The 17850-nt window shown below is 36.4% G+C and overlaps 1 protein-coding gene across 4 annotated transcripts in view; it reads left to right on the top strand.

Annotated features, from left to right (window-relative positions):
• Nucleotides 1-4324: 4324 nt before the first annotated feature.
• arhgef18b (rho/rac guanine nucleotide exchange factor (GEF) 18b) overlaps nucleotides 4325-17850 on the top strand; it is a 38943-nt gene continuing 25417 nt past the window's right edge. Inside the window, exons 1-10 of one of the 4 annotated variants that reach the window (XM_077226082.1) lie at nucleotides 4325-4458; nucleotides 8017-8138; nucleotides 8598-9052; nucleotides 9214-9364; nucleotides 9672-9795; nucleotides 10225-10276; nucleotides 10867-10911; nucleotides 12185-12262; nucleotides 12343-12454; nucleotides 12962-13157. In XM_077226082.1, coding sequence (XP_077082197.1) covers nucleotides 8886-9052; nucleotides 9214-9364; nucleotides 9672-9795; nucleotides 10225-10276; nucleotides 10867-10911; nucleotides 12185-12262; nucleotides 12343-12454; nucleotides 12962-13157 — 925 coding nt within the window. In that variant the 5' untranslated portion in view covers nucleotides 4325-4458; nucleotides 8017-8138; nucleotides 8598-8885. Of the gene's footprint in view, nucleotides 4459-8016; nucleotides 8139-8597; nucleotides 9053-9213; nucleotides 9365-9671; nucleotides 9796-10224; nucleotides 10277-10866; nucleotides 10912-12184; nucleotides 12263-12342; nucleotides 12455-12961; nucleotides 13158-17850 lie in introns of those variants that run through there. The other 3 variants (XM_077226084.1, XM_077226083.1, XM_077226085.1) reach the window with 3 other exon arrangements.

The following is a 17850-nucleotide window of genomic DNA, read 5'->3' as shown; positions in this document are numbered from 1 at the left end:
CGATTGACAATTTACACATACAGATTACAGTGAGCAAATCCGGATTTTAAAATATTATGTTAGCCCCAGTTACATCAGCAAGTCAAGTTTTGTTAATATTGAATGTGTTAAATGTTTATTCCTTATGTAAATCTGACATCTTTTGGGGCTTATATATGATAGACGGACATTTTTTCAAATGGTCTGGCCTGTTTAAACATCAAATGATCAGAAAATTATGTGTATTTTGTTTCAACTGTTGTCCTGTAAAATGTTCTCTTTAGTTGCAAGTTTCATCATTTTGTTTGTTTCGTTTATCCCTGCTGTTCCTTGTTTCCTTTTGTTTGTTTTCTGTGTGTTTTATTTTACCTCTGTGCACATAGACGATCCCCACAGCTGTTTTTGTTTCTCAGTCCTGTCATTCATCTGTATTGTAGTTTCACCTGTAAATGTTATTTAATCATCAACACACACTTTCCCCTCAAAACTTTCCCTTCACGAGTTGGAATTGTTCCATTTACATTGCGGTACACAAGCGTATGAAAAACCACCGTCACTTATTTAAACAAAACAATGCATTCGTCTGACCAGGATCAAACTGTGCCATTATTAACTAGTACGGATCGACAGTTTTAGTTTTTCAAGGAGAGCCGAGCAGTGACGTGTACAGTAAATGTTGGAATGAAATAAATGAATCTTGCTGTGTGTAAATTATTCAACAATTAACTGTTTATATGAAATTTATGAATTAAAAATTATTGGGAAAAAATGGCTCTCGGTTGTGTCTGTTCCCAATATAATGGGCAGTGTTATTATTACAGTACATGTTAAATTTAGTTCACTTTCATTAAATGGAAGAGAACAACCAAGATCAAAATTTCTGCTTTTATGTTCCACAAAAGACAGAAAATCATACAGGTTTGGAAGGACATAAGGGTGAGTAAATTATTTTAACTCCACACTCAAAAAAATGATTCATTGGATGAACTCACTTAGGTTGTGGGCAGGATTTCCATCCAATAAATATATAGCCCTAACTCAAACTGAGTACATCCATTCAACAGAATGTAAAGTAGTTGGCCTAACTCATTTGCATTAAATAGATGCAAGCGAATATAAACGAGTGACTCGATTAACTTATTTTTATCAAATACTTATTACTAACCAGACTGACTTTATTTCTGTCAGACGTCTATAAAAGTTTTATTGAGAATTAAAAGGGGTTTAACCTGTTTTCTATTAAAGTCACCATAACAGTGATCAGTGTTTCCATTAGTTGGGCTCTTAAGTCTTATTATATCTATTGTCTTTTTTAGCTGCTGTGACAGGGTGTTTGTTAAACACATTTGAAGCAGCAAAGTAAGGTAGAGTGAAATGATATCAGCTGATGATGGTTACCTGTTGATGGTTTTATAATCATCCTGAAACAGAATGATTTACTGAGGTTTTTATAATCTTAACCATTATTTAAGCATTGGAGCTATTAATACATTTTTAGTTAAACCAATTAAATATATATATTTAAATAAAGCTAATTAGAGTTAAGTGTGTCATCTCTAAAAAAGGCTTGAATCATTGAAATGTTCGATAATATTTTGTATTTAATATTTAGCATTTTTAGGGTATTTTATGGTACTAAATTGTATTTATGGTATAGTTATGATCAATTTATTACCTGTTAATAACTTTGAGCATAGACCTGAGAATAAAATTTCCAACTTTGACTATTGTAAATCTTAAATGCTTTGGAGCACAGACTTAAGTTGTGTCTCTTTTGTAAAAGACTTGGAAGATTATTGCTGAAGTGGAAAAAAAGGTTAAAGTGAAACTGTGGTTATGGAAGTTTGTTTATTATGAAAAATACTCAAAAAAATACTATTTATAAATTTTATGAAATGTATATTTTCCAAAACATGTTTTACTATAAATCTGTGAGAAAATCAAAGCCATTAATCTAAATGAATTTGAGGTTGATATATAAAAAAGAGCATTTAGTAAGATTTTGTTTATGCGCAGTACCAGATAAAATTCGCTTCCCATTCGTTTTCCAATGCGGTCATTTTTGACTGTGAACAGTACAAGTGTGACTCTTTTTTTTGTCAGGACCATTTAACCTTTTCGAATCATGTGTGTGTGTGTGTGTGTGTGTGTGTGTGTATTCACATAGGAAGTCCCAAAACCTTTACCAAGTTTCGTACCATTCCGATGAAGTAAAAATAAAAAATATTATCAAAAAGTTTTGGTTGGGCTGTTGCTTTAAACATGTACATTTATGCGTCTTCAGTTAGAAAGGTTTTGTTATTTTCTTGTACCACAGATTGAAAAATAGTATTTGATTATTTAAATTTTGTTAATTTTAGGCACATAATACTTTTTAGATGTTCAGACAAAATGGCAAAAAAAAAAAATGTTTTAACAACCTTTACGGAAAGTATTGAGAGAGATACCTGGTGAATGCATAAAGCCTATAAAATGAGCATTAGAAAGACAAAGGAGCAGAGTGGCATTATTTTCTTATAATTCAATGATTCCACTTATACTACGGTTACCAAACCTCAAGACATTGTCTAGATGTTTCAAGACATTTTCAGGTTTTTGTTCTTAAAATGCTCTTGACTAATTTCTTACGCATCTCATCCCAAACCTCCGTTGTTTATTCCAAAACTTAATTTTAGAGCTAGTAACGGAGACTTAAGCCATTGATAGCAGTCTAATGCAGGTATTAAAGAGAGAGAGAGAGAGAGAGAGAGAGAGAGAGAGAGAGAGCGAGAGAGAGATCTCAACAGTGTTCGGCAGCAATGTCTCTACTAATAGCGAAACTGCAAGTTTATCTGCTTCAAGAACAGTGCTGTTATCACCTCACTAAATGTCATAGCTTTTAATTTTCTAAACTATTTCATAGATAAACTTGTTAGAGCAACATGTTTCTGTGCGAGTGTGTGTCCGTACTCTGTGTGTGTGTGTGTGTGTGTGTGTGTATTTGAGTGGGAGAGAGAGCGGGAGAATGAGAGTATGAGCTTTACTTCAAAAAGAAAATGTAATTGTTTGGTTAAAAAACTTGGAAATAATTTGTTGTTTTTATACTATTGTTTACTATAGTTATTTGCTTGGTCAGTGTCGTTGTGGGTTTTGGTTCTTTTGCTGTTGTAGGCTGTAAACCTTTGAAGTAACTTGAATAATTTGGCGAAGTGATATGGAACTGTAATGCGGTCAAGATCTGCCTGGAACTACTTTAGCAGTGCGTTTACCTTTAAATAATTGCACACCTTAAATCGTTCATTAACCCATCAGATTCAAGCATTCAACAGCCCTATAGTATAACTGTCAATAAAAAAAATACATTTGTTACAGTATTTATTAAATGTTAAATAAATAATAAAAATAGGCTACACCTTTTCTTAATGTAAAGTCGATTATTAACAAATGCAACTTTTGATTTTAATAATTTATTATTAAATGTTGCAATTATATATATACTAAGATTAATCAATGTTTTAGCTGTATTTTTCATTGTTGTTTTTCATAGTTTCATGTTAACTAATGTCGTTAACTAACGTTAACTTTATTGTAAAGTGTTATGAATTAAACATCTAGTGAGAGAGTTAAAAGTGTTTTCATTTTATTCATTTTTTTGGCTTGTCTTTTTATTCATTTTTTCAAAGCACTTTCTTTAAAGCTGCTTTAAAACAATATGTATTGTGAAAAGCGCTATACAAATAAATTTGAATTGAAATTTGAATTAAAGTATTTTTATACAGCTTTAATTGATTTTCAGAGAAGTTTTAGACACTTTAGTAATTCAGCTTAAAGTTAGTTAGTTACTTACTTACTTACCTAGTTACTTAGTTGGCTAGACAACATTCTAATTTCTGTTTAAGTTTAGGTTTTTCCTTATTTACAGTTGTATTATTTATTTCAGCTTTATCACCATTACCGAAAACTATCTTGAATTTTAGTTAACTATAACAACACTGTTTCCAAAGTTGGTTCGTCAAAAGAGGAGTACTCCGATTACAGCAGGAAAGTCAGTAGTCAGTAAAGTGTGAAGAGCAGCTAGTTTGAGCAAAACAAACTCTTCAAAAGGGGTTAGTTTACCACGTTAACCACCAGTGTTTGAGTTCCGCTTATCTTCCCCAAACCCTGCACTCATTCGTGTGAGAATGCTGCAACTATCACATCATCACATGCACATGCAAAAGACATTGGTTTTCCTACAGTTTGAATTCTAACGTTCTGCATCAACACGTTTTGATGGTATCACGTCCAAATATAAGGGCCCCTTATTGGTGTTCATGTGAAGGCCATGTGCCTGTGCTAGATGTCAGTGTGAAGAGGAAGTTGTAGCAGTGTTGTGTGTTTTAGGCTGTGGTTAACGCAGCCTCTCTGCACTTTTCAGACGTTTCAGCTGGCAGAAAGTCGATTGTGTGAGCCTTAGAGGAGGACGTTTTGCTAGTTTGCTGTTTATCTCTTTGGATTGGGGTGAGTACATAAAAACATTTAGTTTTTAGTTTATACACAAGTAGTGCTAATTTTAAACTGAATCTGTGCCTGGTAATTCATTATCTTATTCAGTTCAAGATAAGCTGAGATGCTATCACGCAACCCATAGCTAATGGGTTTAACCTCGAGTTTTGACTATAGTTTGGATATTTTGACCTACAAGAAAGCAACATTATCTCAACTTGATGGATTTCACTGGTGCTTTCTGCCATTTATTGCTTCATCGGTTTCATTTAAGGAACTGTCTAAGCAGAAATGCACTGGTATAGATCAGTGTGGTGCAACTGCATGACAAAGTGTAGAAAATCATACTTGACGTTGGTTGAAAAGGTCATTTTTCAAGAGCAACCATCATTACTCTCTTTGGTGCATCACAGATTGTGTTTTCCACTTTCAGTCTTGTACACCAGATCACACATAGTTGTACATTTCATTTCCGTACATTTTGCAAAAAAGAAATTATCATGGTATCACTGTGTTTTTTGGGGGTGGTGTGTGTGATGGTATCAGATGGCAATACTACAGTACTTTGAAATTTATTTTTGTACTATGATTTTATATGGTACTCCATGGTACTTTAAAGAATACCATGGTATTACCATAGTACTTTTGGTATCTGTATTTCTTTATTTGTATATTTTTGATAGAAATACAATGATGTATGAATATATCATTTACACAATACTGTGGTACATTAGCCCCAAACGTATTTGGGCATTTAGGCCACACTTAAAATTAACATTTATACATTTTACTGCCATAATCTGGGATATTTTGGATTAAAACAAGGTTATCTAAAAGAAGAAATGATATTGGGAAGGACTTCATCCACCAGGAATTGATTGGATGGTGAAAAGTATCTCTATATGGCAGCCTATTGCAGGGGAGGAGTCTAAAAAGAACTTGCCTTGATGATGTCAGCAGAAAAGATGAATGTTTGCAAAACAAAACAATAAATATGAAATAAGTGTGAATTAAGTATCCAAATAATCTTTGAAGGATCAATAGTATGGTATTTACCACCTGATACCATCAATGTACCATGGTACCATTTTTCGTACCGTTAAAATGAATTCCCTCCTGCTCAGATCCAGTGGTGCTTCCTTTCTCTCTTTCATCCCTCCCACTCTCTTGCTGTGGGGGCCGCTGCCGTGCCTCTTGACTTTAAATCATATGTTAGTTAATCCCCGGCGGTTCTCTCCTCTGATCCTGCTGTGGGACTCTAGTTTTCCTGATATCTCGCTCACTAACTCCTCTGGGAGAGACCCGCACCGTCCACATGGCAGATCCACCTCTCCACAACTCCTGGCCCTCATTCTCATGGATGAAACGATGGTCCTTCAAAAGAGGTAGAGAGGATGATTGTGTCTTTCTGGATCTCTGGCATCTTTCTTTTCCACTCTTTCTTTGCTATTTCTGACGAAAAAAATGGTAGTACATACATATATAAATTAAATATATAAAGTAAATGCTTATTTTGAACTGTGATATATTGTTTTGTGTTGGCTTTTTGGAGTGAAAAAATTCAGCCTAGAGTTGTGCAGTGGTGTGGTCGTCAGAGTTGTGCAGTAGTGTGGTCGTCGTTTCATCCTTAAACTATAAATAGTTAAGAGTTGCTTTGTTTGTTTGTGGTTGAGTATGTCACTGATGTGATGGTACATGAGTTTGTGGTCTGTCAGACCACTGCTGCTCAAGAGGACCGGTCACACTGCAAACGGGATGCACTCTTGCATGCAGCTCTCATCACCTGACTGTGAGTTAGCACAGACAACCACATTTCACACCCTTGGCAGTTGTGTGGGATTGTGTTATTACAGTAAATTGAGCTATAATTGTAAATCACTGGATTCCAAAACTATTCAAATATAACACAAACCAAGTGGATAGTGCATAATACTCTGAGCCATGAGCTCATCAAGTGATTTAACTTTAAATTCTGACACAGATACAAGAGAAAACGACAGAAAAAAAAACCATGCTGTTAGCCATTAGCACATTTGCTCCAAAACATTGAGCTTCTCTATCTGTTTGTCTGTCTATCTAGATAGTTAGACAGTCGGACAGACTCAAAAAACAGTAGTTCTAACAGAAGTCACACCAGTTCAAATTAGTGTACTTAAGTTGCTTTTGATGGAAAGCATCTGTTAATGAAGCACAAAATATTGTGTGCATTTTTAGAGAAGGTAACTTCATGGAGCTATGCATTGCTTTGCAGCTTTGGGGTTGCCACCGTAATCCTCTTGGAAAAGCTCAATACTCGCGTAACATAATCCTGCAAATTGCTATTGGCAAACATTTAGTTTGCTCCACGGATTCGGCTACTCAAGTGCATGGCACGAGTGAGCTATTTAGAGCCTGTTTGATTTTATTTAGACCAAAATACAATTTTGCATGTTAGTGTGTGCACAGACATAGGAGTGTGTGAAAAACAGAAGTTTTCTGCGGTAGACCTACAGTATAACCCTTGTAAAAGCTGGGAGGCCCCTTTTAAGTATTCATGTTGGAGCATATGGTAAGAATGGGGCAGCCATAAAAGGATATTTGAACATGACAAGCATCATGCTGCTCTTATAGTTTACATATCACGTGTCTGATTCAGATACAAACCACCTCACCGCACTCAGACTCTGTCATTCGTCTAGGGCCGAAATGATTTACGCCAAAAGTACTGTAGGCTTCATTCATCCATCGTTTAAGGACATGCAGTCGGTGAAGGAGAAAGGTTCTGGTTTGGACTTTGGTGTCTGGGTTTTGTCATAGTCCATATCGTTGTCGTTATCAAATCAACAGGTACTCTGATATATGGAAAGGTCACTACAGCAATGCCCCAGTTCTGATGAGCCTTAAAAGATGGTGAACGTTGTGTCTATATTCGAAAATACAGGGTCTTTGGGGTTCTACAGTTGGTTATATGCTATTTTGGAGAATAAGCAAGTTAATTTTCAAATTCATATGTTCCTCAGGTCGGCAAATTGATTCGTCATGTATTTCTTTGTTCTTTGGAAGCATAAGATGACTTCTTGAAGAACCATAGGTTCTCCTATGACATCAGGCTCTCAGCTATTATATACCTGCTATCAAACACAACCCAGAGTTTTGCCTCTGTAAACTAGTGCTTCCATTTCACATCAGATTAAGATCTTCTGTTTACAGAGAAATGCTTCCAGGTTGTACTAACTCCAGCTGTGTGTTGATGTAATATGCTAGAGTTAATGGAAGCAACTGATAAGTTCTGACAGTAGCTGCTTGAAGTTAGAAGTTTTTTTTTTAGGGAAATATGCCGTCATACTGGCTCTCCAGAACCATATCTCTATTATTGCTTTGTCACAATCCTCACAAATAAACAAGATATATGATGTAATTACAGTAGATATCCAGAATGTCACACCCCTCTTAATTTGTTTTGTCTGGTCCACAGAAAGTGACAGCAACAATATGTTTGATAAGGAACCTCATTAAAAGCAACACAAGAACAAGAGTTCTCACAGTTGCGAATAATATTCTTAGCAAAATTCATGGTGGAACTGTGTGTTTCAGCTTCAGACTGCAAACCATGCACTCAAATTCGTGCCCCGGTCTCAGCACCCAGTTCCTCATCTTCCTTGTCCCCGGCTTCCATCCCAGAAGATGTCTTCTTCAGCAGTTCTCCTGAGGACAAGGTAAGACCCTAAACATAACCTAACCATTAAACTAGGGGAAATGATTGGTTGATGAGAATAATGCATCAGCCCCTAACCCAGTCTTAAACTTAACCACATCATCATCCCTAAATCCTGAAACTGATTAGTTGCCAGGAATGTTGTCCCAGGATCATCAAGGATGTTGACCCCTCAAAATCAGGTTCACCAAAAATAGTTTACGATTTGTGCACCATGTATAAGACTTTTGAATAGATTTATGAGAGAAACAGAATGAAAATGAAGTTAAAAGAGTAGAAAAGAGTTCCTCCATGGGGATTGTCCTTGTAACAGTATTTTCTAAATGTGGCTGGCTATAGTTGACAATGTGCATTTTTCATAACACAAGAAGTTTAGCTGACTGCTTCCACTTTCAGTCCATGAATGACACTAGCAGGAGACTCACGTAGACTTGACCTTGTTGGGGTTTCCCGTTTTCAGAGGAACTTCTTGGCTGAGAGTGACGAGTGCAGCAGTGAGGAGGACCTTTTAGAGCTCTGCTCTTCTCTAAAAGATTCTGAATATTACAGAGACTTGCAGCTTGGATCCACTGATGAACCAGACGTGCGACTTCCTGTCTTAACTGCATCTGTTTCTGACAAGGGTCTTAACCCTTTGGTACCTCCTGTGTCCACAACAGAGAGTGGATCACGGCAGGATTTCACAGAGTTCCACACCCATCAACTTGTCGAGATAGACCACTCTCTGAATTTTGCTGGAAGGGAAGCCATGGATCGCTTGGTTGCTATCAGATCTTCAGAGTTCCAGAATTATCCGGAATCCGAGCAAGATGTGGACTCGGACACAGATAACTTTCCTACATTGGTTAGATCTATGTCCACGTCACGTAGACACAGCTGGGAAGTGCCAGTGTCGCCAATTGACCTGGGCAGAAGGTAAGACACTTTTTCACTGGTCCCAATGTCTTAATGTCATTTCCAGAGCCAAATGCGATGTTATTTCCTGCAAATATCTGAGAAGTACATGTCTTCTGTTTGCTAAGTGACATAGTGACACTGTTGTATACATGTATGAAAACACTGTTTTATGTATGTAGATTCAGTCTAGACACCACCGACATTGACAGTGATGGGGAAAGAGAGGACCAGTGTTTGGACAAAAGTTCCCATTTACCATCTTCCTCCTTGTCCGAAAGCTCAGTGGAAGAAATGACCGGTGCTGTGGAAAGTGAAAGCCCCCAAATAACTGTAACTGTCCCTACTGAAATCTGTGTCTTAGTATGAACAGAGCAAGACATTCACATAACTCTATTTAAGCGTACTCCTGCTCCTGCTCCTGGAGGGTTACCATTCTGCAGAGTTTAACATCAACCCTAATCAAACGCACCTGAACTGCTTGAAAAAGATTACTTGAAAATAACAGGCAGGAGTGTTGGTTAAGGCTAGGAACTGAATTCTGCAGGAAGGCAGTTCTCCAGGAGCTGGGTTGGCTACTCCTGCCATAACTTTTTATTGATAATGTTTTCCCACTGTTTTTTTCCTACCATGATTGCAGCCGCTCTCACCAGCAAGGACTGTGTATTCCCGATCTGAAATTCTCGCGACTGATGAAAAAGTACAAGCTGACAGAGTCTCCCGCATACTGGAGACTTCTAAGCAGGCTGCCAGAGAGGCCAGAGGTTAGTAAAATGATTATCCAATTAGGCAGACAAATCCAGTCCGAAAGAATCAGGTTCTCGTGGTATCTAGCTTTGAAGCAATCAGATAAATGCAATGCTTATTCTGTCAGGGGGAATTCTAGGATCAAAACAGAATTATTTACCATTTCACCATCTTCCACAAATACCTTCTTTATTCTGTAGTTCTACAGATAAACCATGTTATGGTGCTTTCAAGAACCGAGATACTGAAACAATAATCTGAAGAACCTGTATTGTAACAGATCTTTTTGAGCCTCCAGGGAACCATATAGAAACTCAAGAGCCCTATTCAGCCATGTATTGGTGTTACTTAGAGAACTGAACCTGAAGTGTTGCAAAGAACCATTAAAGAACCGTTATTTTTCATAGTATACATAGTCCTGACTTTGTGTTGGTTTGGAATTCCAGAAGAGCAGGAGTCGGAAGAGGGGCTGCAGTCTGTGGTGGGACGAAGTCATGTGTAAGTTTCCACATTTATGTTATATGCACCATAGTTGCTACCACAAGATTATTTTGAGTCAGTGAAGCTCAGTGGTTAGCGCTTTTGCGTCATAGCAAAAGGGTCCCCAGTTTTAGCCCCGGCTGAGCCCTGCCTTGCATGTTCTCCCCGTGTCAGAATGAGTTTCTTCCGGGTACTCTGGTTCTGAGCCATTGGCTCAGGGTGCTTTCACATGCCTCTGGCCGAAAAGTTGGGATAGGCTCCAGCCCTTTGACCCTAGAAGGTTATATAAAAATCATTGAATGAATATCAGCTTTTAGGAGCACACTAGCATATAGATAGCATCGAAGCTAATATACATGAAAGTAAAGGGAAAAAAGCTACAGTAGATAAAGTAATCGTTGGATTTTTGCAACTTTTTGGGGCATTTTTCAGTCATGCTAAAGGAAACGCTGTGGGAAATTTGATTCTAGCCCACCGTTGATGTAGTCTGCCCCTGTATGTGTGAGCTAGGCAGTAGATTTTGTGCTGATGGTTTTATTTGTAGAGCGGCCCGCCGTGTGCCCTCCCACTGCCACACATACTTAGCCTAAGTGTCTTGTTTATCTCAGGCTGATGGTACAGAAAGTTCTACAGGAGCTTAAGCAGTATCATGGGTAAGTAAACAGTGTGAAGGAGCCTGTCGTACCCTCCTACAAACTAACAACATTAACATGAGTGCCACTGGCCCACGTTTGGTTTGCAGGCCCAAAATAGAAAGCATTGTTTGTCACTCGCCTGTCTTGAAAATGTTGTGTACGTTTGCATGTGTATGACGTATTTTATCTTCTATGTTTACCACTCTTGCTGTATTTTTAAACCTGGTAAGGCTTCTCCTGGTTGAGGCGTCCTTGTTTTATCTCAAAAGCCTGCATGAGAAACCAGAGTGTGCTTTTAACAGGGTCATGAAACATTTGCATAGTAACGCTTCTAACAGAAGGCTAGCAAGAGGCTGTGTTCGGAATGGAAAACTAGCGTACTGCATACTGCGCCGTACACGCTCCATACTTCTGTATACTTCTTTTTTTTTTCTAAAAGAGCATAAGAACCAATTTAAAAAGTATGTGTGCTACATTGTGTGTACTGGCAGTCTGGGTAAAATAATGAGACAAGTAAGAGATAGTAAAAATTGAGGTTGAGTTTTCATGCATGTTGCATTGTGGGATGCAAAAAATGTGCATTTGATTTTTTTTTTTTTATATTATGGTAGTATACTATTTAAACAGAAAATTGTGTATATACTAGCATACTGCTTATTGCATACTGTACTACTGTATACTACATGATATGTATGTAGTATGCACATTGTCACATGACCTCGGTAATTATGGTTATCATCTTGCAATCTTTTTATTTTTTTCCCAAAAATGTATTCAAACTTTTTGTTAAATTGTTGTACAAAAATTGTTTTTGGTTGTAAAAGTCAAGTACACTGTAAAAAAAAAGTTGCTGCCTTAAATTTTAAAGTGCAATCAACTTGGATGTTTAAGACACTTCAACTTAAATTACATTAAACTGACTTGAGTAAAAAATGAGTTTAATCTCGTATAACATAAAAAAAGTTGAAAATTACTTAACATTTTGATGAGTTAAAGCAATGTAATAACATGTTATCATAACTTGTTGATCATACTTTTTTTTTTACAGTATAGGCAGTAAAATTGCAGTTTGGGTATATATAGGGTTGGGTTTTTTGTATACTGTACTATTTGGCTTGAGTATGCATAAGTTGTAGGTTATGCATATACTGCATCCTGCAAAATTAGTTGGACTAGTATGGTAGTATGCCAGTATGCCATTCCGAGCATAGAGTTTTCTTGTAGTAAGCATACATATGTTACCAATAGAGAGTCTTATACTGAATTCATTTAATCCTGGATTTTTCTTCAGAGCTACACGCAGAAATTCAAGCATAGAAAGAAAAGGGGTGACGGGGAGTGTCACGTGGTATGAGTTTCTTGCCATTGGGTAAGTCTTTGACCTTCTTTGACCTAATTTGTACTATTATTTTCTTATATTTAAATTGGGTTTGGTGTGTGTTTTTGTAGAAATGACGAGGAAGAGGAAGAAAGACCGGAGCGTCCGGAAAAAGGCACCAAAGTCAAGCGGACTCTGAGCTCACTGAGAAACCGCATGACTGGATCCTTCAACAAAGACAAAGTAATCAAACACACGCTGACATTACTCATGCTCTGACTGTGTTTCTGCCGTGGGATACAATCATGTTCATTTCTGCAGAACTTTACTGCAACTTCTGTGCCCTTGCAACTTCCTCGTTTTCTTGAATGTTCTGTTGAACGACATTACTAGCTCGGGCTGACTAAGGGGAAGTTTTAACCTGTTCTTTAAACCAGACAATGTGCCAATTGTATATTATCCTTTTTTAATAAAACACAAGATTAGATCTATTTATCTATCTATATGTTTTTATGTCTGTCTGTTATTTCTCTAGATTCACACACTTTGAAGTCATAAAAAATGTAGCTATAATATATGAAATGTAGATATATATGTAGACATAATAGATGTAGATATGTAAATGTTATATTAATGTTTTGTGAAATATGACCGGGACAAGCTATGGACAAAAACTTTTTTTTTCTTCTTCTTTTTTTTTTTTACTATCAGTAGATAACACTACACATTTCTTGATTTCTCTGTTTTCAGGGTAAGACTCGAGAGAAAGAGCAGCACAAAGAGAAAAGCAGAGAGAGAGAGAAGGAGAAAGAGCTGAGAGAGCGTGAGAAAGTGCGGCGCCGCAGTGTGAGCGGCCACCAGCTCGTGCCTGGCTCATTTTCCAGCTGGGCGACATGTTCACTGTGCAGCAAGACCCTGCAGGGAAAGCATGGCCTGCAGTGTTTGAGTGAGTAACAAACACACACCTGCGCACACGCGCATCTGCTCCGCTACTCATGCGACACGAGCTTCTCTGCTCCCACCACAGCGCATGTCACAGTAAACCCCAGGCTTTCTTATTTTGATGAGGCTTTTGCATCTTTCATGGGTTTTCTTTAGGTCATGAGGACCGATAAAGCAGCAGGCGCTTGACCTACTGACTCGTTCAGTCACATGATCCAGCGTTGCTTGTGCTACGGCTGTTTTGCAACCAGCTTATTTTGCTGCGGAAAACTACAGGTTTGCATGCAGATGGACTAGTTTGATATTATCAGGTTTCCAGTGACTGAGGGAGTTTAAAAGAGGATGTTCTTGTGACTTCACCCACAATTAAAATTGTCATTATTTATTAACTCTCATGTAGATCCAAACCTCTGTGACTTCTTTCTTTCTTTCTCTTTCTTTCTTTCAGTCGTTCGTTCTTTCTTTCTTTGGAACTGAAAAGGTTTTTTTTATTTTTTTTTATTTGATATTCAGACCTCACTATTTCTTACAATGAAAGCAGATAGGGACTGGAGTTATCTAGCTCCAAAACAAGCATCAATGTGCAATAAACAGTCTAAATTACTATATCACAAGTCTTTTGATGTCATATGATAAGTTAAGTGAGGAACAGATCAAGTTTTAAGAAAATCAGACTACTTTGCATGTGTTGTTTTGCAGCTTGACAGCTGCAGTCCCCATTCACTGTCATTATATAGCAAACAGCAGCCTGGATATTCTTTAGAAATGCTCCAAAACAAGCATAAATGTATCATAAATTACTATATCCCAAGTCTTTTGGAGTCATTTGATAATTGTGGGGGAAACGGATCAAGATTTAAGAAAAATAGACTACTTTGCTGGTATTTTGGTTGTTGTTTTGGAGCTTGACAGCCGCAGTCCCCATTCATTGTCATTGTATGGAAAATAGCAGCATTCTCAGAAATTCTCCTTTTGTCTCCCACTCAAGAAAGTGAGTTGTATGGGTTTTAAATGACTTGAGGGTGGTAAATAGTGACATATTTTAATTTTGTAGGTAATCTGTCCCTTTAAAAATCACTAAGTTGTAAGATGGCGGGTTATTACTTCAGCAGGTGTTGGTGTTTAATAATGGCTGAAGTCCTTTCATGTAAGTCACAAGTAAAGTTGTTTCAGTAAGTCCCAGAAGATGTTGATATAGAAACTTTGAGTTCATTTGTTGACTGTTTGTTTCCCTTTTTTGAGAAACCTTCTTTTTATATCTAATGCTTTGTCAATGTCGGCAGGGTGCAAGATTTACAGAAAAGGAGAAACAAAAGTGCTGCTGTAACTCATTTGTTTGTCACGGTCCGTTACTTTGAGGTCCTTAACGCCATGGGAAATCCCCTCATATTGTATTATCAAATACTTGTATAAAATGTTAATATACAGTATTATAAAATATATTCATTTCATATTTCATAATGTTTATGTATATATGCATTAAATGCATTCAAATGAATTTATAAAACGACACACACACACACACACACTATTATATAAAATGTATTATCTCCAGTGTGCATGTCCTAAGAGTGACTCATGTGTTTATATTCAGAGTGACAAAAGCACAATCACCCAATACCAGCTTTAAATTTAAAAGTCATTTGGTGGCGACTGGTAAATATTATGTATGACTCTTTACATGGCACTGCTTGTTAAACAAGTCATGCTGATGTATTTCCTCAGACTTGAGGATTCAGAGGAAGGACCCTCTCTGTCCAGTGTTCAATTCATTTTAACCAGTCATGACCGTTCACCAGTACAGCTTTATTACAGCAGACATAAAGTAATCACTAGTGTGACTCTGAAATATTACACTACTAGACCACTGATGCGGCATCATATGCCATCATCTACAAATTACATTTGATGGATTTGCAAATTATGGATTCACAGATAGATGGATTAATAAAAGCAAATAATGGATGGCTTCATCTTGTCAGTATGGGAGATCAGGGCTAGTAACATTTCCATGGTTATTTGAAAATATGAAAAAAATATATATCAAGTAGCCTATATGGTATATTTTAGAAACTAAATTCCATACAAGGATTTTTTTTAGGAAATATGGAAATATGTGAAATTATGTAGATATAAATTAAAAAGATATTTACTGCACATTTATATTACAGCACTATATAAATATATATAATTATGCTTTCTTTAAATTGGTGGATGTGGTTAATCGAAGTAAAAAAAGTATGTGTTTATATATGTGTGTATATATATATATATATGTGTGTGTGTGTTTGTGTGTGTGTGTTTTGTTCAACATAAAAAACAGCTAATAAAAAGATTAAGATTAAACGGATAATAAAAAATTATTGTATAAACAAAGCTGATGAAGACATTAGAAAAATACATTAGAATTATGTACAAAAGTAGCTACATTTATTGGTATCAGTATATTTAAAATACAAACACATATACATAGATTTAGATCAGATTTAGATTCAAATTTATTAATTAATTATTTACACACAAAAACAATTTCTCTGCTTATGTATTTTTCAATATTTCCATATTTATCTCTTGGTGAATCATAAAATGATGGATGAGAGGTTGGATGTATAGAATATTTAATAATAATATATATAGCCTAAATCTAAAACCACATAACCCTTTATAATCTTTTAAACCTAATTATTTCGTTATTAATGGAAATATGAAGTATATATAGAAGTTATAAATGGTTTATATCATTTTCATATTTATATCTAAACAAATATATATTGTAGAATTTTTCGTTATCCATCGACCAATAGACACTTTCCACTCCATTCAGTGAAACTCGCGCCTGTCTCTTTAAAATGTGGGACTTAGCCAGTGGAATGCGCCTCCTGTCCCATAATGCCGCGCGGCGCAGTGCAGGGACAGTCAATCTACATACATCAGTCGCGATTGGCGCTGCTTTTTTTTAGGTTGCCAAGTGATGTGTTGTGTGTTTTTGTGTGGCTGTCATAGTAACCTGAATGATGTTTGAGGTGATGTGATCGCAACGCGCGTGATGGCGTCATAAACGGTGAGTTTGTTCAGCGCAACAGGTGTTTGCTAACAGAGCTAATAAACACACAGCATCTAAAACACGTTCAAACTCTTTACAAACGTCTGTTTTTTTACTTCACGCAGCTGATTGTTTAGCTACAGGTGTCTCTTTTTAAACTTTTTAAATGACAGTCGCGTTAAAACAGTTGAAAGTTTGCTGAGAGGTCAGCTGTCCGCTGTGTTTAGTTTCATTGGCTAGTCAAGCAGGTCAGTGTTACGCAGGACTTCAAACGCTTAACTTACAGATGCGTTTTATTTGTTTTATTCAGATGGCTTTTTTCCATACTCGTTCATTTGGCTGATTGTATTTCATTGAGATTTTTGTGTTCAGCATGAAGATTTAACATGTTTATAATATAAGACTTGACTAATCAAAAATGACGTCAGGTTCCCACCAGAACGAGTTGCTAGGGTCTTTTGGATGGTTGTTCTGTGGTTGCTAGGGTCTTCTGGATGGTTGTTCTGAGGTTGCTAGGGGCTTCTGGATGGTTGTTCTGTGGTTGCTAGGGTCTTCTGGGTGGTTGTTCTGAGTGTTTTCCTCAACCACCAACCCTCTATTGAAGTCTGACAAGTTTCTACATAGGTTAACATAATAACTTAAATAATAAAAATGAATAGTAATCATATTTTATTAATATATCTTGGTTCTGGTTTAACATAAAATTAATATTTTTTTGTAACAATGTTTTTAATATTACATTCTGTGTCATAATTCAGGTTGGTTCAGAATGCAGATTTGCTTTTGTAATAGAAAGTTATTTAGTTACATATAATTATTTAGGATACTTTTTATCTGATCATCTAACATTAAAATCGTTTTTTTTTATGTGACATTGTGTTGAATATTACATCCCGTCTTATAATTATGAATTATTCAGTCTTGCAATCTTTGCTTGGTCTGGGTTTGGCTGAAGAATTTATTAAATAATTTTATTTTAGTGCGGTCATATCGATTAATCGCATCTAACAAGGAAGTTTGTAAATATATATATACATATATATATATATACAAACTTGTATGTTATATGCGATTAACAGCGATTAATCAATTTGATTTTCTTTTATTTTATATGAGAAAAATGTTTAATATATTATTTATTATTTTTGAGTGTCTATTTATTAACCAAAAGCAGTTATTATTAAAGACTAAAGATCACCCAATGTTGTTTTTTATGACTGAAATGAAGCAGATTATTTTTGTGCAGTGACAGATATGTATTTTATTAGTAAATGTTTTAGTATTCTTGACAGTTGAATTCTTGTGGTTTTGATTCTTGTCCTTTCTAAGCAGTTTTTGGTCTGTTTTTGAAGGAGTTATGTTTCGGTTCCTTCTGTCCTCGTGTAGCCCTTCTTAGGCGGGTTTCTCTGGAGGGTTTTCTGCACGGTCACATGCTTTAATTGCGTTTGGCAGTAGTCGGGGCGTTCAAGGATTCTCCCCGTCCGCATGCCTGATCTAACTCCCACTCAAGTTCACATTGCTTTTGTCACACAAGCTTGTTTTATATAATATAATATATATAAAATTATATAATAACCACGTGTGGTTCTTCTTAAAAACACAGTCTGCATTCGGCCCACGTTTACATTCCAGCGAGCGGATCATGTGATGCGAT

Source organism: Siphateles boraxobius, unplaced genomic scaffold, assembly GCF_051911475.1.
Source record: "Siphateles boraxobius isolate OS27281-9 unplaced genomic scaffold, OSU_SipBor_1 13, whole genome shotgun sequence".
NCBI classification, from domain to species: Eukaryota; Metazoa; Chordata; class Actinopteri; order Cypriniformes; family Leuciscidae; genus Siphateles; species Siphateles boraxobius.
Note: the sequence above shows the minus strand (reverse complement) of the source record. Positions and strands in the feature narration are given on the sequence as shown.